Here is a 23,563-nt window from a genome sequence, read left to right as displayed (position 1 = left end):
TGCTCTGCCATGAAGAAACACCTTTCCTGCTTCCAAGGAGGCATGTTCCCTTCCTCTTTACTACTAATACAATCACTATTTTTCCCCATTACTCCCTCAAACGTTTAATATCAATAACCTTCAAAGTTAGACACCAGTAGTCTAAAACAGCAAGTGCTGGAGGCCAGTGGGCACTCAGTCTGCAATAGAAAAGAGCACAGGACTTCCTGAAACACAGTTGTCTGCTTGACAGAGCTCTTGGGCAGGGCCCTTGTAGCTCCTACCATCAGGAATAGCACTTTGCAGCTCCTACCACCAGGAATAGCCCTTTGCACCAACACTCCCAGCAGCAGACCCCAGCTAAAGTTGTCTTTGATCAAAGTATAGCCTGGCTTACCTCCAGTGCTGACACTGATGGCATTAGATGTGTGCATCTGTGTCCTAGCTATTGCTCAGGACTGGTAGACGGCTCAGTTTTCAACTCCATAGTTAAGCAAGTCCCCGCTGACAGCAAACACAGTGAGAGAGGATGTATCAGTTATCTGATAACTCCCTTACAGAGCAGGAGAGCACTCTGAATTCTAGGGCTGCCCAAGGCTTCTGTAGTCAACCCTAAACATGACTTTCCAGCAGACTGCTCTACCTGTAACCTAGACGCAATGCTAGGCACTATGTCGGCACACCTCTTCTGCTTGCTGTCCAAGCCTGGGCTGCTGCAACTATTTCATACCCTTTAAGAAGCCCATCTAGGTAGCTGCAGTGCTGGAAGATCAGCCCTTCAAGGTGTACTCGCCCCAGACCTGCACAGAGCCCGTTAGCTGGCTGTGGTGCCATAAGCACTTGCACACAAAGACTTCGCAGACAAGTGCCCAAGCATTTAAAGGCAAAGGGTGGGGAATAAACATCACAAAGCTTTTATACTACCTACATAGGACAGGACACTTTATTTATACTTGAGTTTATCAGTAGTAGTATTAATTAGAATAAAAAATAAGCTATGCAATAGCAAAGACACACAGCCCCTAGGAGCTTGGGGGCTGCCTGTCCAACCACAATTTTACTTCTGGCTCCATGTCTCCTCCCATTGTTATTAGCTTGGCTGCCTTCGCACTTCCTTCAGGAAGCTATTCTTTCTCCTTTTTTATCTTCTTGATAATTTCCGTGGCTTTTGCAGTTTTCTTCTTTTTGGTTTTGTTGGGAAGGTTGTGGAGGAACTCCGTGTTTGTAAATGGGTCACCCTGCCTCAGTTTGCTGCAGAACCAGAAGGGTTAGAATGAACCATCAAGGTATTTCTTGAACAAGTGTATGATTTCAGTCTCTAAAGTTTCTGATTTTAATGAAATGCTTCCACTATAAGATGACTGAGCAGTACAGTTTGTTCCTTGCCCAGGAACAGCTGTACCAATATAGGGTATCTTCTGACCCAGTATAACTAGTTCCTCATAGCAAGTTCAAACCATGCCACTTTTCAGGGAAAAAACATGGTATTACCCAGAAGCACAATAACAAAGTCATCATTTTAGGAGTTAAATGGTTCTGTACAGTGGCCATTGGATGTACTGAATCTACAGTTTCTTAGGGAGGAGATGCAGCTACTTGTTTAGGTACTTGTATCTGCCAGAAAAAGCAAATAGAGCCTGCTCCCAGGAGAAAACCCTCCTCAAAACCTAGCATTTCCTTCACCGAAACCCAATTCAAACATCAAAATATAAGTATTATTTAGTTGTAGAAAACATTAGATATCATAGAATGGCAGTGCGTGAAATCAAGGCTTTTGTTCAGCTGTCTTTATTTAGGCTGTATTTTATCCTAATGCTTATCCTTCATTACTACTGGAATACCACAGATGAAGTCTGCCAAAACATGTGCTTATTTCAGTGAAGGAAATATCATCTTTGGTAGGTTGATACCAGAAGCCTGCACATGCATGTGTGCTAATGCTGAATTTTGGCTTAACCACACTGTGGTAGAAGAGGAGGATCACAGAAGCATGAAGGGCAAGAGAAACTTAAAGACAAACAAAGTGACAGATGGTCCAGCCCCAGACAGGGAGCACATGAGAGCAGAGCAGGAGTTGTAGTATGGGAACAGCCATGGGAAGGAATAGTTTAAAGCCCAACCTGTTGAGTTTTGGCTCTTTGTAGGAGCCTGGCTCCCGTTTTCGCTTGGATGAGCGCCTTGACACTCCTTCCGAGCTAGAGAAAGACAAAGCGCTGGCATTGGTCAAGTCCTGCAGTGGCCTGGTCGCTGCAAAGGGAGACATTCACACAGGTGTTGATCAAAATGTTTCCAAATAATCTCCAGATATCCTAAGAAATACAGCTGCCAAACAGAGGAGTGCTGCATTACCACGTTTCTCTGAACACTGCACAATCCTGAATCCAGTCATGTTGCCTCTAAACTCAGGAGATCATTTTTTTCTAAAAATCCCTGACCTACTCCTCAAACGTCAAATTAGGTTCCTCACTGTAAAAATACAGGTCACTAATACCGCTAGTATCATTGGGCCCTGGTATAGTATTAAAAATTTACAGAAATGATAGTTCTAATGCCCAGGAGCTTGCAGCCTAGAGGAGAAAGCAAGCTTATGGCACCCAAACGAGACTTCCGTCAAGACGCAGGGCCATGCAAATGTTCACTGCAGCTTTCGAAGTGGAGTTTGCCAAAAGGGGGAGGGCAGGAGAATAAACTTCTTCCCCCTCTACAAAGTGCAGCCCACTCTGACTGTAACAGGCCTGTCTGTCAACTGTTACACGAAGGAAAAACCCCACACAACAACTCTATATACAGAGCATCCAAGCTCCCAAAAAGGTTCAGCTTAACTACTGTATTACCAGCCAAGAGGGACACCTTCCAAATCCCTTCCTTTAAAAAGGAACAAAACCCACCCAACCACACAACACAAAACCAAAACAACAATGAGAAAACCCCACAACCTCCAAATCACACCCCCTCCCCCCCCCAAGAAAAAAAACCCAACACCAAGAGAATTTAGGTAGCTTCTGATGATGAATTTCGATTTAAATATACCACCCAGAGGTATATGGACTGAAACCTTGCAGCACTGACCATTCTGGATGGAAAACCTGCCATCTTCATCCTGTTCCGTGCCCCAGTAACACAGACTCTAGTAGGCAGGGTCAGCACCAAATTATACTTTTCAACTGCTTGAGTAATTGATTTTCTAAATTGACAGGCATGCCCTGTAGATAACAAGAGCAGTGAAAAAACTCGCAGCATATGCTCCTAGTCTTTTCCCAATATCCACACATGAACAAGTGACCAGGAATTCTTACAGGAATGCTGATATACTAGAAGCAAATGCAGCCACAAAAATGACTGGCCAGCACAAGTGGAAGTATATTAGTCACTGACCTTAACTCCGAAAAAAGTGGAGGGGAAGAAAAATATACGCACTTGCTGCGTGGATTTTTGGCACTCATCTCAAACACAGGTCCCCTCCCCAGCCTAGTACCTACCAGGTTCCTGTGAAGGTGAGCTCTGAGAACTTGGCTCCACCTGGCTTCTTTCCCCAGGTATTTCCTCTGCAGTCTTTTCTTTAGATATCAGGGAGCTTTCCAGCCAAACAGAGGATTTCTCAGGCATTCTGTTGCCCTCAGTACTTAAGCTCTTGGAAACTGATGCATCTGTAAGCCAGGAGCTGACAGGTGAAGCTGCAGAATAGGCCACAGAGGAGGATTTAAGACTGTGTGAAAGGTCCATAAGATTATTTGCCATCTGCTCCTCCAGGTAGGCATCTGGATCAGGCAGAAGATCCATAATGCAGGAAAACTTCCTTGTCAGGGCAGTTTGCTTGGATGCAAGTTCTGCTGAACTTCCAATAAGCACGTTGGCACCATCACTTTGTCTGGCCAGGGAATCAGTCTCTGGAGGTCTAGAGGTTGTATTCCCCCTCCGAGGCTTTGGTTTGGGATAGGACTCTTTTTCTGAAATGTTCATGTTGTTGTCATCAACTTTAGCTTGCCCCTTTTCTTGAAGGCCCTCTGTCTGTTTTTTATTGCTCTGAGCAGCTACCATCCTCTGAACTCTGGGGATTCTGCTAGCTTTGCTCCCAGGAAGAGACCTGGGAGGTACAATGTCACTGTCTTCAAAATCTGTCTGGACACAACCCAAGTTTCCTGCAAGATCCAAAGGACTGACAACGTAAGTTTTCCTGCTACATTTAAGATTACCTTGTAAATCCTTTGTGCTCTCCTTAGCTACTCCTTGAACATCTATACATAGGCCAAAAACATCGACTTCATTTCTCTGATCATGACAACTGCCTTTCCTGACAGACTTCTTCCTGCTTGTCTGGCTTCTTTTAGGCTGTTCTTCAGCTTTGGCCTCTGGTGTTTTCTCACTGTTTGGCAGATTCTCCTCCTCAGAGTCACCTTTTTGCCTAATTATTCTAGTTTTTCTGTTGGTTTTCTGTCTGATGCTCTTTGTGCTCACATTTGAGTCCTCTTGCAAAGCACAGGCACTTGAGGTCTCTTTCCTCAAGAAAAGTGAATTTTGTAGACTGGAATCCTCTGGGGGAACTTCAAGACTTGAGAAGGTACAGACTGGGCTTTTTGACAAGCTCTCTCTATGCTGGATCTCAAAAGTAGCATCCTTCTTAACCTGTTGCAGTAAGTCACTACTTTCAAGACTGTGCAGCTGTGCTGGATTCACCACATATGTTTTTCTGGAAAGGAAGACTTCATCAGGAAAGCAGGAATGTTGCTCCACGCCACAGCCTGTGTTTTTGTCAAAAGCCTCCGTGCAAGCCTTCTGCCTCATCTCAGAAACTTCAGACTCACTAGGACATGTTGCAACTTTTGGCTGATGAAGCTTCTTTGTATTTTGAGCACTCTCTTCACCTTGAGGTCTATCAGGACTACTTTCTCCATTTTTTTTAATTGTGTTTGTTTTCTTTTTTCCCATACTTGCTTTTTTAACAGTTTTTTTCTTGCCAGTTTTACAATTACCTTCGGTTTTAACCTTCACAGGAACAAACTCAGGGACTCGGCTATATCTGGGGTCCATTTCAACCCCACACCCAGTTTCTTTATCCTGTGGCTGATCACAGAAAATCTCTTTGCCCAAAGATTTTCTATTAGGAGTAACAGTGGTTTGAGTAGGTGAAACCAGGGAGCTGGGAGATTTCAGCTGTGGCTCCGTGTTGCTCTTGCTGGAGCTGCTGCTGTCCTTTCTGATACACCATTCAGCTGCCTGAGTGGAACTGACAGGTGGGAAGACATCCACGCCAGAAGATGGAGTGCTTGTTGTAACCAGGCTGTAATACTTTCTCCTCTGAGTAACGTACCCTTGTGAGAGACGATCCAACAAATGTTTTGCAATCTCATCGCCCTCATGTGAAAGAGAATGACTTTCCAAGGAAAGTGCTGGCAAACTGTTGGGATTTTGTTTGGTGGTGCAAAAGACCTCTGTTGGAAAGACAAAATTCATTCCTAAAACTGAGCAATGCAGCAGGCAAATACCAGCTTTCCCGTACCACTAAAAGCCGTGCCCCGCACACTGCCACAAATCCAGAGCATAGAAAAAGCATGATTTTGTGTCTACAGGGGCTCCCCAAAGTTACCATCTAACAGAATTGCTCAGCTGGCTCCCCTCAGAACAGAAAGGCAGCTGGAAGCAAGACCCCTGAACCAGCCTTGATATTTAGGAATACTCATCATCTGGATGAGAGTTATTATTTATATGGCAAATCCACAAAGAACAGAACATGTGCATCTAGTTTGATTCTGTACCTTCAGAGATTCCTGAAAATCTTATATAAGCTCAGTGCCTATTACTCAGAAATAGGCCTGAAGGTCTTTTCCAACCTGGTTGATGCTATGCTATGCTATGAGTGATCTCAAGCAACTGCAAATATGCCAAAATATCCCCACCACGCAAGACATCCTATTCTGGGATACATGTAATTCTAGTGATAGCAGCATCACTAAAGTATGTAGTTCCTAACAGCCATTAGGAGCTGCTGGAGTGATAGTTAGGAGTTAACTGGAGCTATGGCACTATGTTCATTTCCAAACACAGACACACAAAGTCATAGCGGAGGAACAGCAGAAGATGCAAGTTTACCTCCAAAGATGCAAGAACCAAGAAAAGCCTCTTGTGCTTCCATTACTTCAGTCACCTTCTCATTCTTTTCCTGAGGGGACTGAGGCTTCTCAGCAGGCTGTGGTGGCAAAGTGTCTTTGGAGGCAACAGGCACAACTTCCAGGGGCTCATTAGAAGCAGGACTCTGAAGATCTAGTGAGGATGTCTGTACTCCTGTGGAACTGCAACCATCACACGGCTTGGAAATGGGCACCCTCATTGGCATCCCTGTAGCCCTGGTGAGAAGGAAGAACAGGAACGGAGATGTTCCATACCTGTGACAGGCCCCCGAATCCAGCAGAATAGCTACAGCTTTCAAGAGTTGCTGAAACACATTTCTGAAGGCTTCAAGTGCTGCAGAACACACACTGCCCAGCCAGGACAGATTTCCCATTTTTGGGTACTCCTAAGGCAGGCACACTGCTGCAGACACAGAAGCAGGAGAAAAGTACACTGAGGCAACAAGGAAGGCCTTTCAGTGCACAGGTTGCAACCACAGGTTCACCTCAGTGTGGAACACCAACATGGCTGCTTGGAGATACACATGTGGGCAGCTCCAAGGGCTCCACTGTGTTCGGAAGGGAGACGAGACAAAGGAGCAACAGAATTTCAAATATATTTTAAGGCATCCTGGTCTGACCTTCTTTCCAAAACACAAGTTTACATCATACAAGCAGAAGACTATAAAGCATGTGTATGTAACAAACACCAAAGCAGCCAGCTATGGCACTCACTCACTCAAGGAGATCTTGCAGTGTTCACCAGGTACAAAGGAAAAACCACCTAAAAGCAATGTGCTTTCAAAAAAAGGAGTGAAAAAGGACCAGTTTATGCATAGACCTGGCATTAGGGCAAATAAGACAAGGAGTGACAACAGAAAGGCACAAAGTAAGGGAAAAGATCAAGCAGTGGTGGTTTAGAGAAGACCTCTCATGTAAACAGACAACTGGGCTTGTAAAACACGTGGGAAAGTTTAGCATATAGAAATTCAAGACAAACTTTGCGACATCTGGCATTTTAAGGCCCACCTCACAAGCTGACCATCTGCAATATCATCGGCCCAGCTATCTTCAGTTATGCTGCTCTTCTGGCCATTCCACAAGGGTGCAGAACTTGTATGGAACTGAAAAACAAGAAACAGAAAGATGGTTTAAAGCTCTTGCAATTCCCCATGCAGGCTCCCGCACAGAAACAGCAGAAGCTCAGTTTCACCCTGGAAAGTATGTCAAATATTGCTGGTGACTCTGTCCCAGAGTCTGAATCCATCTCTGCGGGCTTAAGGATGAAGTTAAACTAGTTCAGACTAGGAAGCAAGAATATTTTCCCACCCACCCATAAGACAGGACATATGGAAAGTGTCCTATTCCCTACCCTGAGTTGCCATGGCAAACCTTAAAAAAAAAGAAATAGAAGTCACAACCTGTCACAGCAGAAAAGCCTACTAGCCAAATACAGCCAATGACCCAAAGGAAGGCAACTTGGGATAGGAAGGTGCTGTAGCCTTTCCTACAAAAGTTACCCTGGAAATCATTAACACCGAGCTAAAACCAAGGATGCAGCTAGCACAATTCAAGCAAGCCAAGAAAACAGCTTCAGCATCAAACACTGAAGGAAGCAGGCAACACAAAGCAAAAGCCAGAGACAAATGACAAACCCAGATCCCTTCCCAGAGCAGCGTGCTCACATCTCCCATGGTTTACCTCAGACAGCCGAGCTGTCTTAACTGCAGCCATAATGTTTTCGAGTTCTTTCAAGGCGTTATCCTATGTTGAGATAATGAAGAGTGAAAAAAACATAAAGACATTAAATCAAAACATCTATTCCAATAAGGATGCTGCTAGCCAGAGCAAGCCATGTTCTGGAGAGAACACAGCTTGGAAGAAAGAGTAAGCAAATAAATGGTGACATTTTTCATATGCAGAGCATGAACAATCAGTGACAGCTCACTCCTCCCAAGGTTGAGATGATAGTACTGCATACTTTGCCTACCACCCCTCCCAATGCCAGCTACACTGTCAGTGCCATACCAGGAAGGAGAGCTTGTGCCGCAGCACCGCATTCTGGAAGTGGCACTGCTCTACCTCCTTCTGTAAGATGGTCTTCTCCTGGGTGAGCCGTTGTGCATTGGCTTTCATCGCATTGAGGGCCAGGGCCAGCGCTTTATTGTTGTGCTTTAGGGAGACTTTAATAGTGGAGGAGTTGTCTGTAAGGGATAGAGAAGTATCACACAGAATCAGCATCCAAGGTCTCATCTATGCCTCCTCCGTCATCATACTTATTCCTTTTCCTAGAACAGCCTCTGCCAGGCTCAGATCCCTACAACTCAACAGCCCCCACACAAAGTCAGCAATATAATTCCTTCCAGCAACAAAAGTCTCCAGAGAACAGCAGGAAAAGCTTAATAATAACCTGCAACACTTCAGACAGACACTCCATCTTGAGTGGGTCATGCTCAGTCAGCAAGCTACTGCTTCGATTCTTAATAAGTGATGGTGTGGTTCATGTGCCAAGTTTAGAAAGATATGCTTTTGGCTTTGAACAAGTCCCTGTAGTTCTGAGTCCTCATCTCCGTCCAAGAAGAGGAATAAAAAACCACTTTCCTTTGCAGTAGCCCTTGAGCAGATTTAGATCTATGCTTCCTAATTTCAAAATAAATAAATAGAAGTAACAGAAATGCCTAGCTTTTCAAGGTAGTCTAATTTATCTCATTCACTTTCATTGCATTATTTCCCCCATAAAACCAAATCACAGCTGGGCTGGCTTCCGCGCAGGATTGCAAATACCCTAGAATACTTTCCACACTACTTATTTTTGCTCTTTGGATCCTGAGGACTCAGTTACCTGGACACAGCTGTCCAATGCCATGCGAGATGCTGCAGAGCAGCCTGTAATGGCCCCAGCTGCTGCTCCAAAGATTTTGCGTTAAACCTACGAGTTAGAGATACTTCAGACACCTTTGGGCACCTCAAGTGGTACTTGACGCTCATTCGAATTCACTAGACACCCACAGGCAGAAAAGCGGCTGTTAAATATAAGCTTTGGGTAAGAGCCACAGCCAAAGGCATAGTCACAAGCTGACACAGCTGCCAGCCTCTGCACAAGCTGCAAGGCAAAAAACACTCACTAATGATTTTGGTTTTGATTTTCGATGCGAGCGAGGCATTCAACTTCGCCGTCTTCAAGGCACCCTTTTTCTTCTCCCGCATGCGCTCTCTTACACCACTCAGGCTGAAGAAGGATGTTTCGGACGCCTCCCGAGATGCCATAGCTGCAGGGAGCGACACCGGGCAGGGTTAGCACCCGCAATCTCCCCTTCAGCAAGCACTTACCGGCCACGGCTCACACTGTCCCCGAGAACCCCCTGCGGCCTCGGCCCCCGCCCCGCTGCTGCGCTGGCGCCCTCAGGGAGCACCGAGGCCGCAGCCACACGGCACCGCGCCGCACCTCACCCCAGACCAGCCGTTCCCGGGCACGGCGGCCGCCATGGGCCGCTACAGCCCCTCCGCCGCCCCCTTCGCCCAGCGGCCCCTCAGCACCGGCGGGGAGCAGAGCGGGACGGGCGGACTCTCCGCCTCACCTGCGGGGTGGCGCGGCGAGCCCCGCCGGGCGGCGGGCGGCTGCCCCTCAGGCTGCCGGAGCAGGCGAAAGGGGGAAGGAGCCGCTCTGCCCGCCAGGCGATTTTTGAATGCAACCGCCACGGCCGGCGGCCCGCCCCTCGCCTCGCCCCGCCCTGCGGAATGGTGGCGGGATGGCGGGTGTTTGCGCCTGCCCGCTGTGCCACCGGGGAAAGCAGGGACGAGACCCGCCGCGCACCAAGTCTCCATCCCTAGTGCCGGTTGCGGCGGGGCGGGGAATGCTGCTTCCCTCAAGCCGGCGGGTGAGGAGAGCCCGTAGCACCCGCGCTCCAGCGTGGGGCCCGGCCGCCATTTTGGGCCGGGCCGTGGCCGCTGAGGGTCAGGTCTCCGCCCTGACGGGGAGAGGGGGCCGGGAAATGCCGCCCGCTCAGCCGGCGCCCCGCTCCCGTCTGGCTGGAACAGCCTGGCTTCGAGGCCGTGCTCGTGAGGCGCTGCCGTGCCCCGGGCAGGCAGAGCTGGAACGCTCCTGAGACGCCTCAGAAAAGCCCTAAGGTTGTTCAGATGGACAAATCCCACCCAAATGTTAAAGAGTTTGTTCGCCCGCAGAATTCAGCACCCGGCTTGCAGCTTCCACCTCTGAGAAGGTGACATTTTACACTCTATTCAAAGGATTATTTTTTAAGTAATTTACATTTCAGCCCAAGTTAATGCTTTGCTTTGAGGACACCTTTGAATTTGTCCTCTGGAAGTTGACATTGCATGTGCAGATGTGATGATGTTAACTGTGTTAAGGAAATTACTTCTAAGGAAAAAGCCAGTTTGAAGAACAGTAATTTACAATGGAGGTGCAGAGGGATATTGCAATACAAACAAGGCTGGTAAAATTCTTCTACCTGCTGCCATGTGGATGGTAGCCCTTTGCGAGAGTCCTAAGTCATGCTCCTATTTTATGTGGTATTTGTTAATACATTTGCTGATAAGCATTAAACAATGCAAATAATAAATTTATTCCTTCCAACTTAATAGCAGATTGACAAAATACCCCCCCATACCGGCCCTGAAAATTGGACCTGCAGTGGATAACAATGCTGCAGACATGCAGACCTGTGTGTTGCTTTATTTCTTGCTCTGGGGAACCTGTGACTCTCATTAAATGTGCTATGGTGTGGGGAAAAGACTTAAGTATTTTACTCTAATATGAATTCTGTGCTCCGTGAATGACAAATTCCGCAGTTTGAGGGGCCTAAACTTGCTAAGTTTACAAAGTTTATTATGCACACTGGTCAGCAAATTAAATTAACAGTGAACTGCTTAAAACCAGGGACTTTCCCACACAGCCCTATTTAAACACTGGAGATCTTTGCAGATGTCAGTTACTCGCGTTTTAAAATGTGATTGGGCAGGTTTGTGGAAGTAAAAATCATTGAAGGGGTATTGACTGCTGAGACAATACTTTTAGCTTAAGAAGGTCCTGAGCTACAAATCAGTGGAGAATGGGGAAATACACTGAGAAAGCTTGATGCTACTGGCGCAGCTCTTCCATCTCTTCCGCAGGTATCCACTAGTGGCTGCTATTCCCCGCCGCCGGAAGAGCATAAACACAGCGCCACCACCCCGCTCCCTGCCTTGCAGTGATCCAGAAGCATTTCTTGCTTTGGGGGAAATAGGGGGGGCAGCTCACCCCAGGGCTCTGGACCAGCCTCTTTTCAGGAAACTCACTCTCTTCATCAGGGTATCACCCTTGCCACGTAATAGGAGAGGGATTCTGTTAGCAGGACGTTGGGTGAGCCCTGGCATAGCTGTGTTCGCTTTGCAGAGGTCACTTTTCATACTCACCTGGCCGCACCTGCAGGTAAGCCCTGAGTAGGTGTAACTAGAGGAAAGGCATTTGCATTTCTCGTGCAAACAAGCAGTAGCTCTACTGGGGCTGCAGGGTTGCTATGATGCCTGCCAGGCAGGTGCCCTCAGAAATCAAATCCAACTTTATTACAAACCCTGCAGCTGGAATGAAAGGTGGAGAAGCGCTCTAAGCTTGGTGCTCCTTTTGCCATAGAATTAATGAGAATGACCATAAGCATCTAATGCTGCAAGGAGGGGTAATTCCCAAACTCCATCTCTCCCTCAGTGGTCGCCCACCTGGCTTTCCGCTTCTATGGCAAGGACACGGTAGGTGGCAGAACCATGTCTGCGACCTTTGCCTCTTGCACCTGCCTAGGCACGTGCACAGCACAAACTCTGTAAATCTGAGCTGGGAAAGCACAGCACAGTTTCTGTAAATACCAAGTAGGCTTTTTCCTGGAAAACATCTTACGTCTCATGGTAATGCATTTACTTTTGTTTTCTTAGGCCATCACAAAGAAAGGCAATATTATGATTATGTCTCATAAACCCATTCCTATTGTTTATTAGGTAATCAGTTAATAACATGAGAAGTACATTCTCAAGGAGGCGAATGGCTCATTCCGTTCAGAACTACAGCCTGCAAACCTTCCTAATCTACAAAATCCAATTGCCTCTCACCAACTTGGTAGGCATCAAGATGCATTGGCTGCCACTAGCATTCCTGTGCAGAATGTGCCCTGGACCCATTGGAAGGGTAACAGTAGGATTTAGTAAGTCATGTTGGAGTTTCTTGCCTGTTAAAATTTCTTCTAATACTGTAAGCAAAAACATAACATTGATAAAAGAACAAGTAGCAGGATCCTTGTGAAATGATATAAATACTGCAAATGGAAGCCCAGATGGGCTCTTGGGAGGTATCACATCTAGTTTTTTGTTCTGTACAGTGGAATGCTAGAAGAGTAGAAGCTGACAGTGTCATTTATGAGCAATTAGATCCATCAGAAAGCACAGTGAATAGTCTCTGCCTCCCCTGTTAGCAAGTCTTCTGTTTCCAGCTAGCCACTCAGCAGTGAAACTCAATGCCTAGCAGTGTAAAAGAATCATTTAGCTTGAAACTGATAACCCAACCAGAAAGTGCAGGTTTAACCTTTTATCTGTGGTGGTGTTTGTTGTTTTTTGTTTCCCTTTTAATTTGGCTCAGCTCAGCAGCATTGTTTCTAAGCAACAGGAGAAAGCTGCAGTCCTGTGTGAAGCCATAGTGTAATTACCCTGGCACACAGACTGAGTGGCAGAGGCAAGAAAGGAACAGCAACATCAAGAGGGAATTCCTCCTCATAGATGCCTGAAGCCAGAGGCTCCAAACTCAGATCCTGAGGCCTATTCCAAGAGTTGACACAGGTAGTGTGTGATTTCTTGTATACATTTGTGAGAGAGAGAATAGGGGGACAATATCCAGTAACCCAGAGCTTACTAGGCATGTTATTACTTTGTATATAATGGAGCAAAGGAGTGAGGCTTGCACTTTAATACTACAGTAAATTGGTGGGCCAGGTGCTGGCTTCTCTCTTTGCTGTGTCCTGTCAGGCCAGCTGTTACCTCATCTCTTCCACCCTTTCCTCTTCCTAGTTCATCCCTTCTTTGTACCACATAGATCTCATTAATACACATACAGCATCGAGAGCAAGCCATGTGCCAAGAAACTCAGAAGCAGCAGCAGATTAATAGATTGCATTATATGTGAGAATATACATCACTGTCACGGGGATGCAAGAAACCTGCAAGCTGACACTCAGATTGATGCTTATTTTAAATGGGCTCATCCTGCCTATTTCCCATTACTAAACTCCTTACCCTCAGTTTCCGTGTTTTGCATGTTGTCTTCTCTTTCTTGACTATTGTATTGACTATTGTATTGACTATTCTTGACTATTTCTTGACTATTACAGCTTCTATTGTAATCTTACCTGGAAATGGGTTCAGCTGGATTTTTGTAGGGGTTCTCCAAGTGTCCCATACTCTTTGTCTATGATTCAGATTTGCTTACTGACAGAGATGTTTGGTAGGATGCACTTTTCTCTCTCTTAGATCCCATTGAGCATCTGTTCAAGGAGCTAGAGTATGGAAAGAAAACGCCTGAAGAAAGAGGTTGAAAAACTCCTGTAAGTAGCAACTGACCACAGCTGCCTTCATTGCATTTGAGGTGGACTTGGTTTTGTTGCAAAAGGTTGTACAACCTAGCTGGATGACAACTCTAAAACCTTAGTCTTCTCTTGCTGGGAGGTAGGAGATTCTTCCTTTGAGATGCTCTGCATTTTCTCAAATGTAGTCCACAGTGTGACAGCTGACTATATATGTGACAGTAGAGATGTCACAGCCTAGAACTTGCTTTGTGTCAGTGGGAGTGACCAGGGAGGTGCAGAGTTCCTCCCTTGCCATGCAGCCAGTGCAGCTGCTGTAAGGTGTCTCCTAGTTCACAAATCAGGCTCTCATGCTCTTGATTCAGAAGCTCCCAGCAGACAACTCCTAGAGGATGAAAGCAATGTCCAGTCTATTCCATACAAGTCCTACAAGTGCCCATCTTCTCTAGGACTGCTTGGATGGATCAGTAGTATTTAGTCTGAGGAAAAATTGCAGAATCAGACTTCCCCTGAATGAGAAGAACAAGCACCAGTGAAGCATCTCTTTCAGTCTCTTTGCCATACAGTGAAATCCTTCTGTGAGTCCCCAGACTCTAAATACTTAATTCATATTTGTACTTGCTTCTATATTTTGGAGCCCTTGGGGAAGACAGCAGTGTGGTTTAGTGAAGTTAATATTAGCAGTAATGCAGAAATTTAACAGCTTTCCTATTTAGAAGGTGTCTGGGAGAAATCCTGCAGCAGATTCCTAGCCCTGAATCATAGCAAATTTAGCCCCAGTCTTGCCTAGCTTTAATCTATTGCATTTCTTATGCACTGGATTGCTTAAGAACCGGTTGTAATTTGTAGTTATTTTTCTTGCTTTAAGGGGAGATTATGTTGGCATCGGACTACAAGAAAATGAATTTGATCCAAGCGGACAAAGGCAGCCCACTTTTCTAGATGACATGGTAATCACCAGACTTCTTACTTCTTATCCTCTTTAACTGCATGGCTATGAGAACTCTGAAGGATGGCTGTTTAGTACAGCTAAATGATCTGTTCCTACAATCATCAATAGAAGCCTGTTACTGATATGAGTATCAAAAGAGACTGGCTGTGAATAGCATCCAGGTCTAATGTATCCAATGTAATTCCAGTTTTTGCTAATTTTCTAGGAAGGCTAAGCTTATCCGTGGGGAACGTTTGATAAAGTTCTAGTGAACTAACCAAAGGGAATTCTTCACAAACTAAAGATCTCTGTGTATAACCAAATGTCTTTCAGCTAAGCTGAGAAAGCCTTCCTTTGAGGGGTATGTTTAAAACCCCTCAAACTTCAGCAAGCGTCTTACAACTGGTGAGGTAGCCAGTGTGGTTGAGACAATACTGGGCTCCAGCTCACATTTCCCTGCATTTCTCTGGTCTTTCTGTCATCCCTCAGTTAAGCAATGACAGTGAAACAAAACACATAAGGTTATTCTGTCTTTCCAGGTCCATTATGACTTAGCCTTCAGCATTGCTTTGCTGTGGCTACGTGACTTGGATGTTCAGACTGCACTGACAAGAGAGAAAATGTGAGTGTTGCAAAGCTAAGCCCCCGCTGTTGCAGTGGGTTACACCAGTGTGAAAATGGGGTAAAAGCAGCAGTCAATCAAGCTCAGGACTACTTTTTGCATGTATAACACCAGGCTAACAATCTTGTTTAAAACACCATACAGGAATTTTATAGCTCACAACCGATACACATATCCCAACCGAACTGAGAGAGAAGCTATGATACTATCTTCATATGCTGGAATATTAATGGTAAGTGGGCAAGAAAGATATAAATATCTTTTCCTCTATGGCATCTGTCTAGAAACACTTCCTGTACTCTGAATGACTCTATTCATTGAAAGCACAGTATACAAACAGTGCAGATATTACAGATCTGTCCCATTTTTATCAGGTAGCCATTAAATTTTGCTCAGCCTTAGAAAAAAGAAAACATAGGCAGTTTCGGGAGGTGATCCTATGTGTGTGTGTAGGCTACTTACCTTGTCTCACCCAAGTGCAAAACGGTGAGCAAGTTTCAGGACCAGATCTCAATAGGTTTGTAGCAGTATGAAACAATACTAGGAACTTATGTGAAGGAGATGAAATGAGAGGGATATGAGCTGGATTTCATACATTCACTTTAAAGAATGCTACTTTTGAGAGCTGAACCTTTCTTTACCTGCCTTCACAGAACAGCATTCCTGTTGAAGAGATCTTTGAGATTTACAGGCCCTCAGAAACACGCAGGCGGAGATCTGCAAAGGTGAGTGATATGTCAGTTTTTCATCATCTCTAATACAGATCTGAGTGAAGATCTCACTTATGTGGACTGGTCCAACGTGTAGTGCATTGAGCTGGCATCCTGGGAATGCGATCCACATGTGGATTATTTCTTATTCAGAGTAAACACAGTTGAACTATTCCCTTCTCACATCTGCCATTATAGTTTAGAGCCTTGTGGGTGATCTTTTAGCATCATAACAAGGTATAGAGCCTACACGTGCAGTTGTAGTTATCCATGGAGTACTTCATTCCTGCTGGTAGTCATGAGGGTGTGTGTCAAAGCTGCAGAGTGCAGCACATTTCTTAATTACTTGCAGATCTTATTGAGTGTGGGCCTATTATAGCTCCTGTTTATTCCAGCTCTCCCATACTAATAAAGGAAGGGACTTCATTCTGTGAAAAACAATTGACCAGCAGTGGTTATGTGGATGATAGCTGGCAACATCAGTACAATAAATTCTGGCGCATCTCCGTGTTACAGCAGAATAAAAGCATTCAGGTAGCATTCAAGACCACAGTCTAGGTATGACAATGTGAATTTTACCTGAAGTTAGCAGTTTCCTTTGGGATTGTCATCTGGCTTCTAAAGATGTACTTTGTCTGCGCCAGGCATAAGCCAAAACTTCAGCCAGAGGAGCACATGGCACCTCTATGCAAACATTTAAGAAAGAGCAGCAGCTGCTAGGGAAGGAGATATGAGGACGTGTAAGGAGACGTGGGGTGACTACTGAGAGAGACATGCTCTTGGAAGGAGGCATCCCCTCCATGCCATGGCCTGCAGGGACCAAAGCGCATAGGAAAGGTAAGAAGTACAGAGAAACACCAGGCAGAAACCAGTCACAAGCCCATCCTCCTTTGCCACCCATCACCTCGCAGAAGGAATTGGGTCAAACTGAATGTAACCACGAAAAAAAGAAAAAAAGAAAGGAAGTTGAGACTAGGCAGGGAATGAAAGTTGCTTACTGTATTTTAACTTCTGGAGTTTGACCTCTTGATGCTTTCCTCTTTACACCACCACTGGGATCAGAAACCTCTAGCAGCATACGGGCTTCTCCTAAAATCCCTACTTCATCTTTAGTCTAAAAGTCACACATTGCATGCTAGAATATTTGAATGATGCACTTCCGGGTTTAGAGGTTTATGGAGACTTTTTATTGGCATGCCTCTTTTGGCTTAAATGCCTGGCTAATTGCAGACTTCATGGTTCTTTTCTGGCCTCCACACTGGTGTGGGACTTTGCCAACCCAAGCAAACAAAGTGGGAAGTGCAGGGGAAGCAGGCACATAAAAGCTTTGTCTTTAGTAGCTGACCTTCAGGGAGATGTTTTTCTTCTTCAAAGGGCAGAGGCTATTGTACTGTTCCTCTGTTGGACCTCTGCTGGAAATTATCCCCAGGCTACCAGAAAAAGAAACTGTGTATTTGGTCCATGTAAAACTGGATACAGCAGACAAATGTAACTGTGCAACCAGATGGATACAAACAAAACCCATACAGTAGACAAAAAGGAGACACTTGGTCCAGCTTTACTAATCAGGCCTCATCTTGGCGCTGCAGAAATTTCACCGGTTAAAACTCAATTCTGTCCTGCCCTGGAACTAATACCTACCTTAGCCCCAGTATTAAAGCAGTATCCCATTCCCAAGCATACTTAAAAGGCCTTCATCATTGCCAGCATCACACGCCTTGCAGTCTACCCCACGCTTATTGACATCTTCTTTGATATCTACCTTACAGCGTGCCAGGCAAGAAAAAGGCAGCCCCATCACTCACAACCACACTAAGATGTAACCCAGCTCCTGGGCCTTTGATGTAGTGCTTTACAGAGCAGCATTCGCACTGGTGTGCTGTGATCACCACTCGTGGAACAGAGAAAGAGGCTATGCAAACCCAAGGATATAGAGCCTGCTTCACAAGGGCCTTACCTGTGTTTAGAGCAAGTTTCTCTAGCAGCATTTCTTTAGTTATGTCAGTGTAATTGCCCTTCAAAAAACAAGGATTTTGAAGGGCAATGAATTTTTCAATTCATGACTGAAATCACAACAAAGTATTCTGTATGGCCCAGCCATTTAATGAAAGAACATTTGTGCTGGAATGTATAGATTTTATTTTCAGTAACACAGACTTCATTGATGTTTCCCAAGCAACCATTAAAAGTTGCTGTGGAATTGTAATCAGAGTATAAAAGATGATTCACATGTAATTCACAGTGTTTCTGGTGCTCTTAGTTTATTTTTTGTTTACCTCAGTCATTCTTAGCTGTAATATTAATGACGGACTGCCACCCAGTGTCCAGAAAGGGCTAGAGCTCACTCCAGCTCACAGTTACATGCACCAGAACAGCCTTGGCTGTAACCTCTTAGTTGAATTTTCCCACGTCAAGAACTAGAAATGCCACAGATGCCATGTAGGGACATTTCACATGTTAGTTCACATGTTAAGAGGGCTCTTCCACTCTGCTCCTGAGATAAGTGAGTGGATCAGCTCTCCCTCCTTTTGCTGTGGACATTACACTGTATATTTTTATTGTCATGCTTCTCATGGGCAAGAATTCTTTTCTCTAGGAATTCCCAACCCAGGATATTTTTTGAAATCTCCCTTTTGAGTGCACACCATACATTGGGGAGGAGTGGTGTTTTCTTGAAAGTTTTCCACCTACTCATGCTGCTTCCCATGGGGGTTTGTGAGGTTTGTTTGCTAGTTTGGGTTTGTTTGGGGTTTTTTGTTTTGGTTTTTTGTGGTTTTGGGTTTGGTTTTTGGTTTTTTTTTGTTTGGTTGGTTTGGTTTTGGGGGGATTTTTTTGGGGTTTTTTTTTGCGGTTTTTGTTGTTTGAGGTTTTGGTATTTATTTGGGGGGGAGGTAGTGGGGTGTTTACATTTGATTTATATTCTGATGTTATGCAATCAGAGACAAAGAAAGAACAGAAACAGTCTTTCTGTTCATCTCATGTTACTGTGCACTTGCCTAGATCCTGTCCCTAGTGGACTTGGGAATACTTCCTTGCTATTCATGAGACAGCTGTCCTGGGTTCAGCTGTAACAGTTATTTTCTCCTTCCTAGCAGCTGGTATAGTGCTGTGTTTCAGCTTTAGTCTCAGAATGACACTGATAACACACTGATGTTTTTAATTGTTGCTAAGTAATGCTTATTCTGATCAAGGACTTTTCAGTCTCATGCTCTGCCAGTGAGGAGGGGCACAGGAAGCCATGAGGAAGCAGGGACAGGGCACCTGACCCAAACTGGCCAAAGGGGTATTCCATACCACAGCATGTCATGTCCAGTATATAAACCAGGGGGAGTTACCCGGAAGGGCAGATCACTGCTCGGGTCAGGCTGGGTGTTGGTCAGTGGGTGGTGAGCAATTGTATTGTGCATCACTTGTGTTTATTGTTTTCTTTTCCTTTTCCCCTTTTAGTTTTATATTCTCTCCCCTTATTTCCCTTATAATTATTGGTGGTTATAGTATTATGTTGTACTTTAGTTATTGGACTATTCTTGTCTCAACCTGTGGGATTTACATTCTTTCACTTCTCCTCTCCATCCCACCCAAAGCAGGGGAAAAGGAGGGGAGCGAACAGCTATGTGGTACTTTGCTACCAGCTGGGCTTAAACCCAGGACAAAAGCAGAGTTACAAAATTTTCTAAAGAGTAAGATAAAAAAAGTAAAAAAGATAAAAAGTAAAATTGCTATCAGGATCTCCAGTTCCTATTTCAGCCAACAACACTGCTTAGTTTTAATCATGAGCATAAGATCATTTCCTCTCTGAGAAAGGAATGGAAATGCTTTGCTGAATTTGGAAACTGAGGGTAATTTATTTTGCAAAGCCCTAATTAGTTTAAGAGGTTAAATCTACTGTTTTCATTAACTGTAACTCTCGGAGCACAGCTTGTGCCTCTTAAAGAGCCCTAGACTCAAAGAGTGAAAATCCAGCCCATCTCAAAATTCAGTTTCTATGGATCTCTGCTTATCTTTTTTTTGTTCCCTGTTTCCCATTAAAGTAAAATGGTGGAGAATCCTGTTATTCCCCATCAATTCGGAAGCTTTGGCTTAAATCTCCTTGAAAATCAAGCACTAGCTACACCAAGATATATAGATACTTAGGGAGCTAAGTCACATCCTAGTAGGATTCTGATTCATAAGAAGGGACATCCTAGCCTGAGATGGATGTAATGGTTGCTATCCTGACTGCCTGCTACTTCTCAGAGTTTCCTACTCTGTTGTCTGGATATTTCAGGAGCTGCCATATGAACAGCTGAGGAGCTGCAGGCTGCTGCCAGGATGTTATGGCAAACCACAACCCCCAGGCTGCACCAGTACACACAGGGCTATAAAATGCATCAGTTCAGCTACTGTGTGGACAACTGAAATGTCTGGACAGTGGGAATGGGCACTTCAAGAAGCTGGGTGGGACAAGCAGGCAGGACAAAACTGTCAGCAAAGCTGTCCTCATTTATCCATCAGCACCTCTGAAGCAGTTATCTTACTTTCTGCTGACCACAAAAGACAATGCCTCACATTTGGTGAGGCACACAGTTTCTGCAGACATACTAATCCATGAATTGTCACCCTTCCAGAACCGCTGGATTCAACCTTTCAAGCTTTCCCTGCATCCATTTGCCATGCTGACTGCCCCTGAAGCTGCACAGTACGCCTGGAAGCAAAGTAAGCATATTTCACTCCAACTCCCACAAGGCTAGGGCAGGGGGATATGGCGTGCACTGCCTCAGCAGTGCCTGGCCCAGCAGGGCCACCGAGTTACAGCCTGCTGAACTCCAACAGCTGCATGTAGAAAGGACAGTGCAAACCTTGGTCTGTGCCTATTCTCTTGCAGGGAGGGGAGGTACAGGCATTTTCTCATTTTAGCCTAATAGTGTCTAGCTCAGGCTCCTCAAGTTTATGACAATTGCAAAGGGAGCATTTTCCTCAACTTGAGGTAAACAGTAAGATGGCATGTTTCTAGTAGAATCAGCCTTTATGTCTGACAATCACTTGTTTGTTCTTAAGCTTCAATTAATACCAGGACTTTTGCAAAGGTCAGTTATGCTATTGGCCAGTGAAAGGGCCACCCTCCCCTTCCCTGCTTCATTTCCAAGTGCAGCAAAAATGAGAGTAACTTCAGGGGCATTAGAGAATTTGAAGATGGGACCCCTTACCTCCAACCATGTATTGCAGCTGATCCCACGCAGTAGGTCTGTAAGCCTGGTAGTACTGTATAAGCCCAAGGTGATGCAAGACTCTTTCTCCCTCTCAAGGCATTAAGTTCCGGACAGCAGCAGCAAATCGAAAGACCAACCCTGGTTCAAAGAGAGCTAAAAAGGACAGGAAGCAACTGGACTCACTGACCAAAGGAAAGCAACAGGTTGATAAAGTAGGTGTGAAGAATTCACGTGAGCCAGTGAAACTATTTTTGCAACACTACCACTACTGTCACAGGTAGAGCACACCTCAGGCCACCCAGAGCCCACAAAACCTTTCTTGTCTGCCCTTCTCAGCACGTTTTAGCATCTTTCATACTAGTATTAATTTATAATACAGTGTCAATCCTAAATTGGACTTTAATGGCAACTGTATAACAACTTGGCAGGTGGTGTCACTCATGAGCTGGAAAGTCAATTCCAGTAATATTAAACAAAGACATGGAAGGCACTCATCTGGCTTATGTCCCTGCAAAACACATTCACTACTATCACTTTTAGGTTTAAAAGAAAAAAACAGTTGAAACTATATTTTCTTTAAATAACAAAAAATGATTCCATAAAGAAGCCAGTAATGTCAGATGAGCCTAACATGTACATGAATTGGGCTCTGCCTTTCTCTTTGTCTACGATTTGCTAAAGTCTATTGTTTGCTGCAGCTGCCCTGAGCAAGAGAGCTAAGAAAACATTCCAGCAGCAGGGCTGGATTTTACCAAGTAAAGGGGCTCCCCCACAACCCTGAGTTCAATGTGCATCCCATGTTGCACAGCAGGAGGGAAGCTGATCTGCCATGCAATCCTCATCTCTCCTGATGGATTCAGCCGTGCATGCTGTGCTTGCATTTATTAACATTTGCATCCAGCAGGGAGTTACAGAAGCAAAACAAGGAATCCCTCCAGAGAAGCCTGGAACAGAGTCAAAAGCAAGGAATGCAAAGGAAGCAAAGACATAAAGACCCAGACTTCATGTACTTAGCTGTAGGTGAGCTAATGGATGTCTGCTGCCTTAGCTTTGGTAATACATTTGCAACTCATGTTTTGTTTTGCTTTTTGTTCTGTATTTAAATTTTAGCAGTCATTCCTTCTTTTCCACCTCTCATATCTTATATCCAAGACTGACATTCCCCCCTCTTCCCTCAGCCACCTCTTTCCTGCTTCCCTGCCACTGTGTTGGGAGCTTACATTTTCCCAATACATCCCTACTGCTTCTCACACCATGCTACTTTTACAGATCCAAAGAGAGGATGTAGCACTTCAGAGACAGGGAGTACAAACTTCCCCTTGTCCACAGTGCTGTGCAGCTCCCACATATGATCCAGAGTGGGGCAGGAATGAGCTGCCCTGCGTGTGACACAAGGGTTGTGCCTCTCAGGATGATCCCAGTTTCTTCAGCTCTCCTCTGTAACCATCCTGTTTTCTTATTTCCTTAGAGGCCTTAGCTAAAGGAAAAGCCTCTCCCTGTAGTGCCAGTGTAGCACTGAAGCCTGTTTTCCATTCCCTGCTTGCTGGTCTCTAACAGTTTACCTTTGCTATGCCCATGCTGTGCTCAAGAACACTCCCCATGTCCTAGATGGGCTGTCACAACCCTCATCCTGGTACTCATTCTACCTTGGGTTACGAGTTGGGAGCATGCAGTTCTGCTTCCACATCCCTTTCTTCCTCTGGCTGGAAGGCTGGGCACACAGAGTGGGATATTTCTATAGGACTCTTTCTACTTAATTCCATACAAGTTTCAGGGCTCAATGGGGTAGTAGAAAAGTTCACTGCTGAGAGGTGTGTTTAACTCTATTAGATATCTTTACATATAAAAATGATAGAAATGAAGATTCCCAGCTACTTCTAGCCATGGAATAGATGTCCATCCAAAGTATGGTCTCATTGTACAGCTGCATTAACCCATGCCTTGGAGATGGTCCTGTACTCTAATGCAAAATATCTGCTTAAGGAAAAAAACAATAAACATTTGTGAAGCAAAACCATTTTTCTTCCTCTGCCTGCTGATTCTTAGTCAGTCACTGAGCCTATATATGGAGATGCCAAAAGACAGCACTACACAAGAAAGCCTAGGAATGGTTATACTTAGTGATTCAAAGGGTCTTCTAGAAGTCATTATGGACTCAAAGCTTGTTTTCAGCTTACCATATTCACAGCTATTTATTTTAATCTATCACCTATTTCCTGTTAAAAATCAGTCTAAAATAAAATGTAATTGCTGTAAACACTTGGTCTTTCAATTTTGAGCTCTCCATGGGGAAAGACCTAAGCACATATTGGTACATTCCAAAATTACAGATTAACTGGTAAGTCTTTGTGCTGATACTGATGGGGTATGATGCCATACCATGCATCTCCCACTTGCCTTTCAAGCCATGTGAGCCAAAGTTGCAGGCTTAAGGGTGTCAGAGGAGAAAGCTAGAGAAGACTTAAGATCAGC

General features: G+C 44.9%; 2 protein-coding genes across 7 annotated transcripts; one reads left to right on the top strand and one right to left on the bottom strand.

The window, feature by feature from the left end:
- Positions 1-899: 899 nt before the first annotated feature.
- LOC115608743 (shugoshin 2-like) lies at positions 900-9,965 on the bottom strand. Of its 2 annotated transcripts, XM_030488048.1 has the most exons (9): positions 9,662-9,965; positions 9,209-9,352; positions 8,112-8,287; positions 7,785-7,847; positions 7,113-7,207; positions 6,067-6,320; positions 3,459-5,408; positions 2,100-2,226; positions 900-1,230 (listed from the first exon to the last, which is right to left on the bottom strand). In XM_030488048.1, exons 1-9 carry the CDS (start codon positions 9,906-9,908, stop codon positions 1,104-1,106), a joined length of 3,183 nt encoding a protein of 1,060 aa, XP_030343908.1. In that variant the 5' UTR covers positions 9,909-9,965; the 3' UTR covers positions 900-1,103. The 2 variants fall into 2 exon arrangements, with proteins under 2 accessions (XP_030343908.1, XP_030343909.1); XM_030488049.1 differs by lacking the exon at positions 8,112-8,287 and having other exon boundaries at positions 9,662-9,806.
- A 113-nt stretch (positions 9,966-10,078) lies between these two features.
- C5H2orf80 (chromosome 5 C2orf80 homolog) lies at positions 10,079-23,108 on the top strand. 5 transcript variants are annotated; one of them, XM_030488036.1, is made up of 11 exons: positions 10,079-10,303; positions 11,214-12,271; positions 12,703-12,899; positions 13,587-13,660; positions 14,508-14,589; positions 15,110-15,192; positions 15,337-15,424; positions 15,846-15,917; positions 20,510-20,597; positions 21,188-21,303; positions 21,993-23,108. In XM_030488036.1, exons 4-11 carry the CDS (start codon positions 13,620-13,622, stop codon positions 22,080-22,082), a joined length of 660 nt encoding a protein of 219 aa, XP_030343896.1. In that variant the 5' UTR covers positions 10,079-10,303; positions 11,214-12,271; positions 12,703-12,899; positions 13,587-13,619; the 3' UTR covers positions 22,083-23,108. The 5 variants fall into 5 exon arrangements, with proteins under 5 accessions (XP_030343896.1, XP_030343897.1, XP_030343899.1 ...); XM_030488037.1 differs by lacking the exon at positions 10,079-10,303 and having other exon boundaries at positions 10,735-11,511; XM_030488039.1 differs by lacking the exon at positions 10,079-10,303 and having other exon boundaries at positions 10,735-12,271; positions 21,996-23,108.
- Positions 23,109-23,563: the final 455 nt, after the last annotated feature.

The sequence above is a fragment of the Strigops habroptila genome, chromosome 5 (genome assembly GCF_004027225.2).
Source record: "Strigops habroptila isolate Jane chromosome 5, bStrHab1.2.pri, whole genome shotgun sequence".
NCBI lineage: Eukaryota > Metazoa > Chordata > Aves > Psittaciformes > Psittacidae > Strigops > Strigops habroptila.
This window is presented reverse-complemented; position numbering and strand designations above follow the sequence as displayed.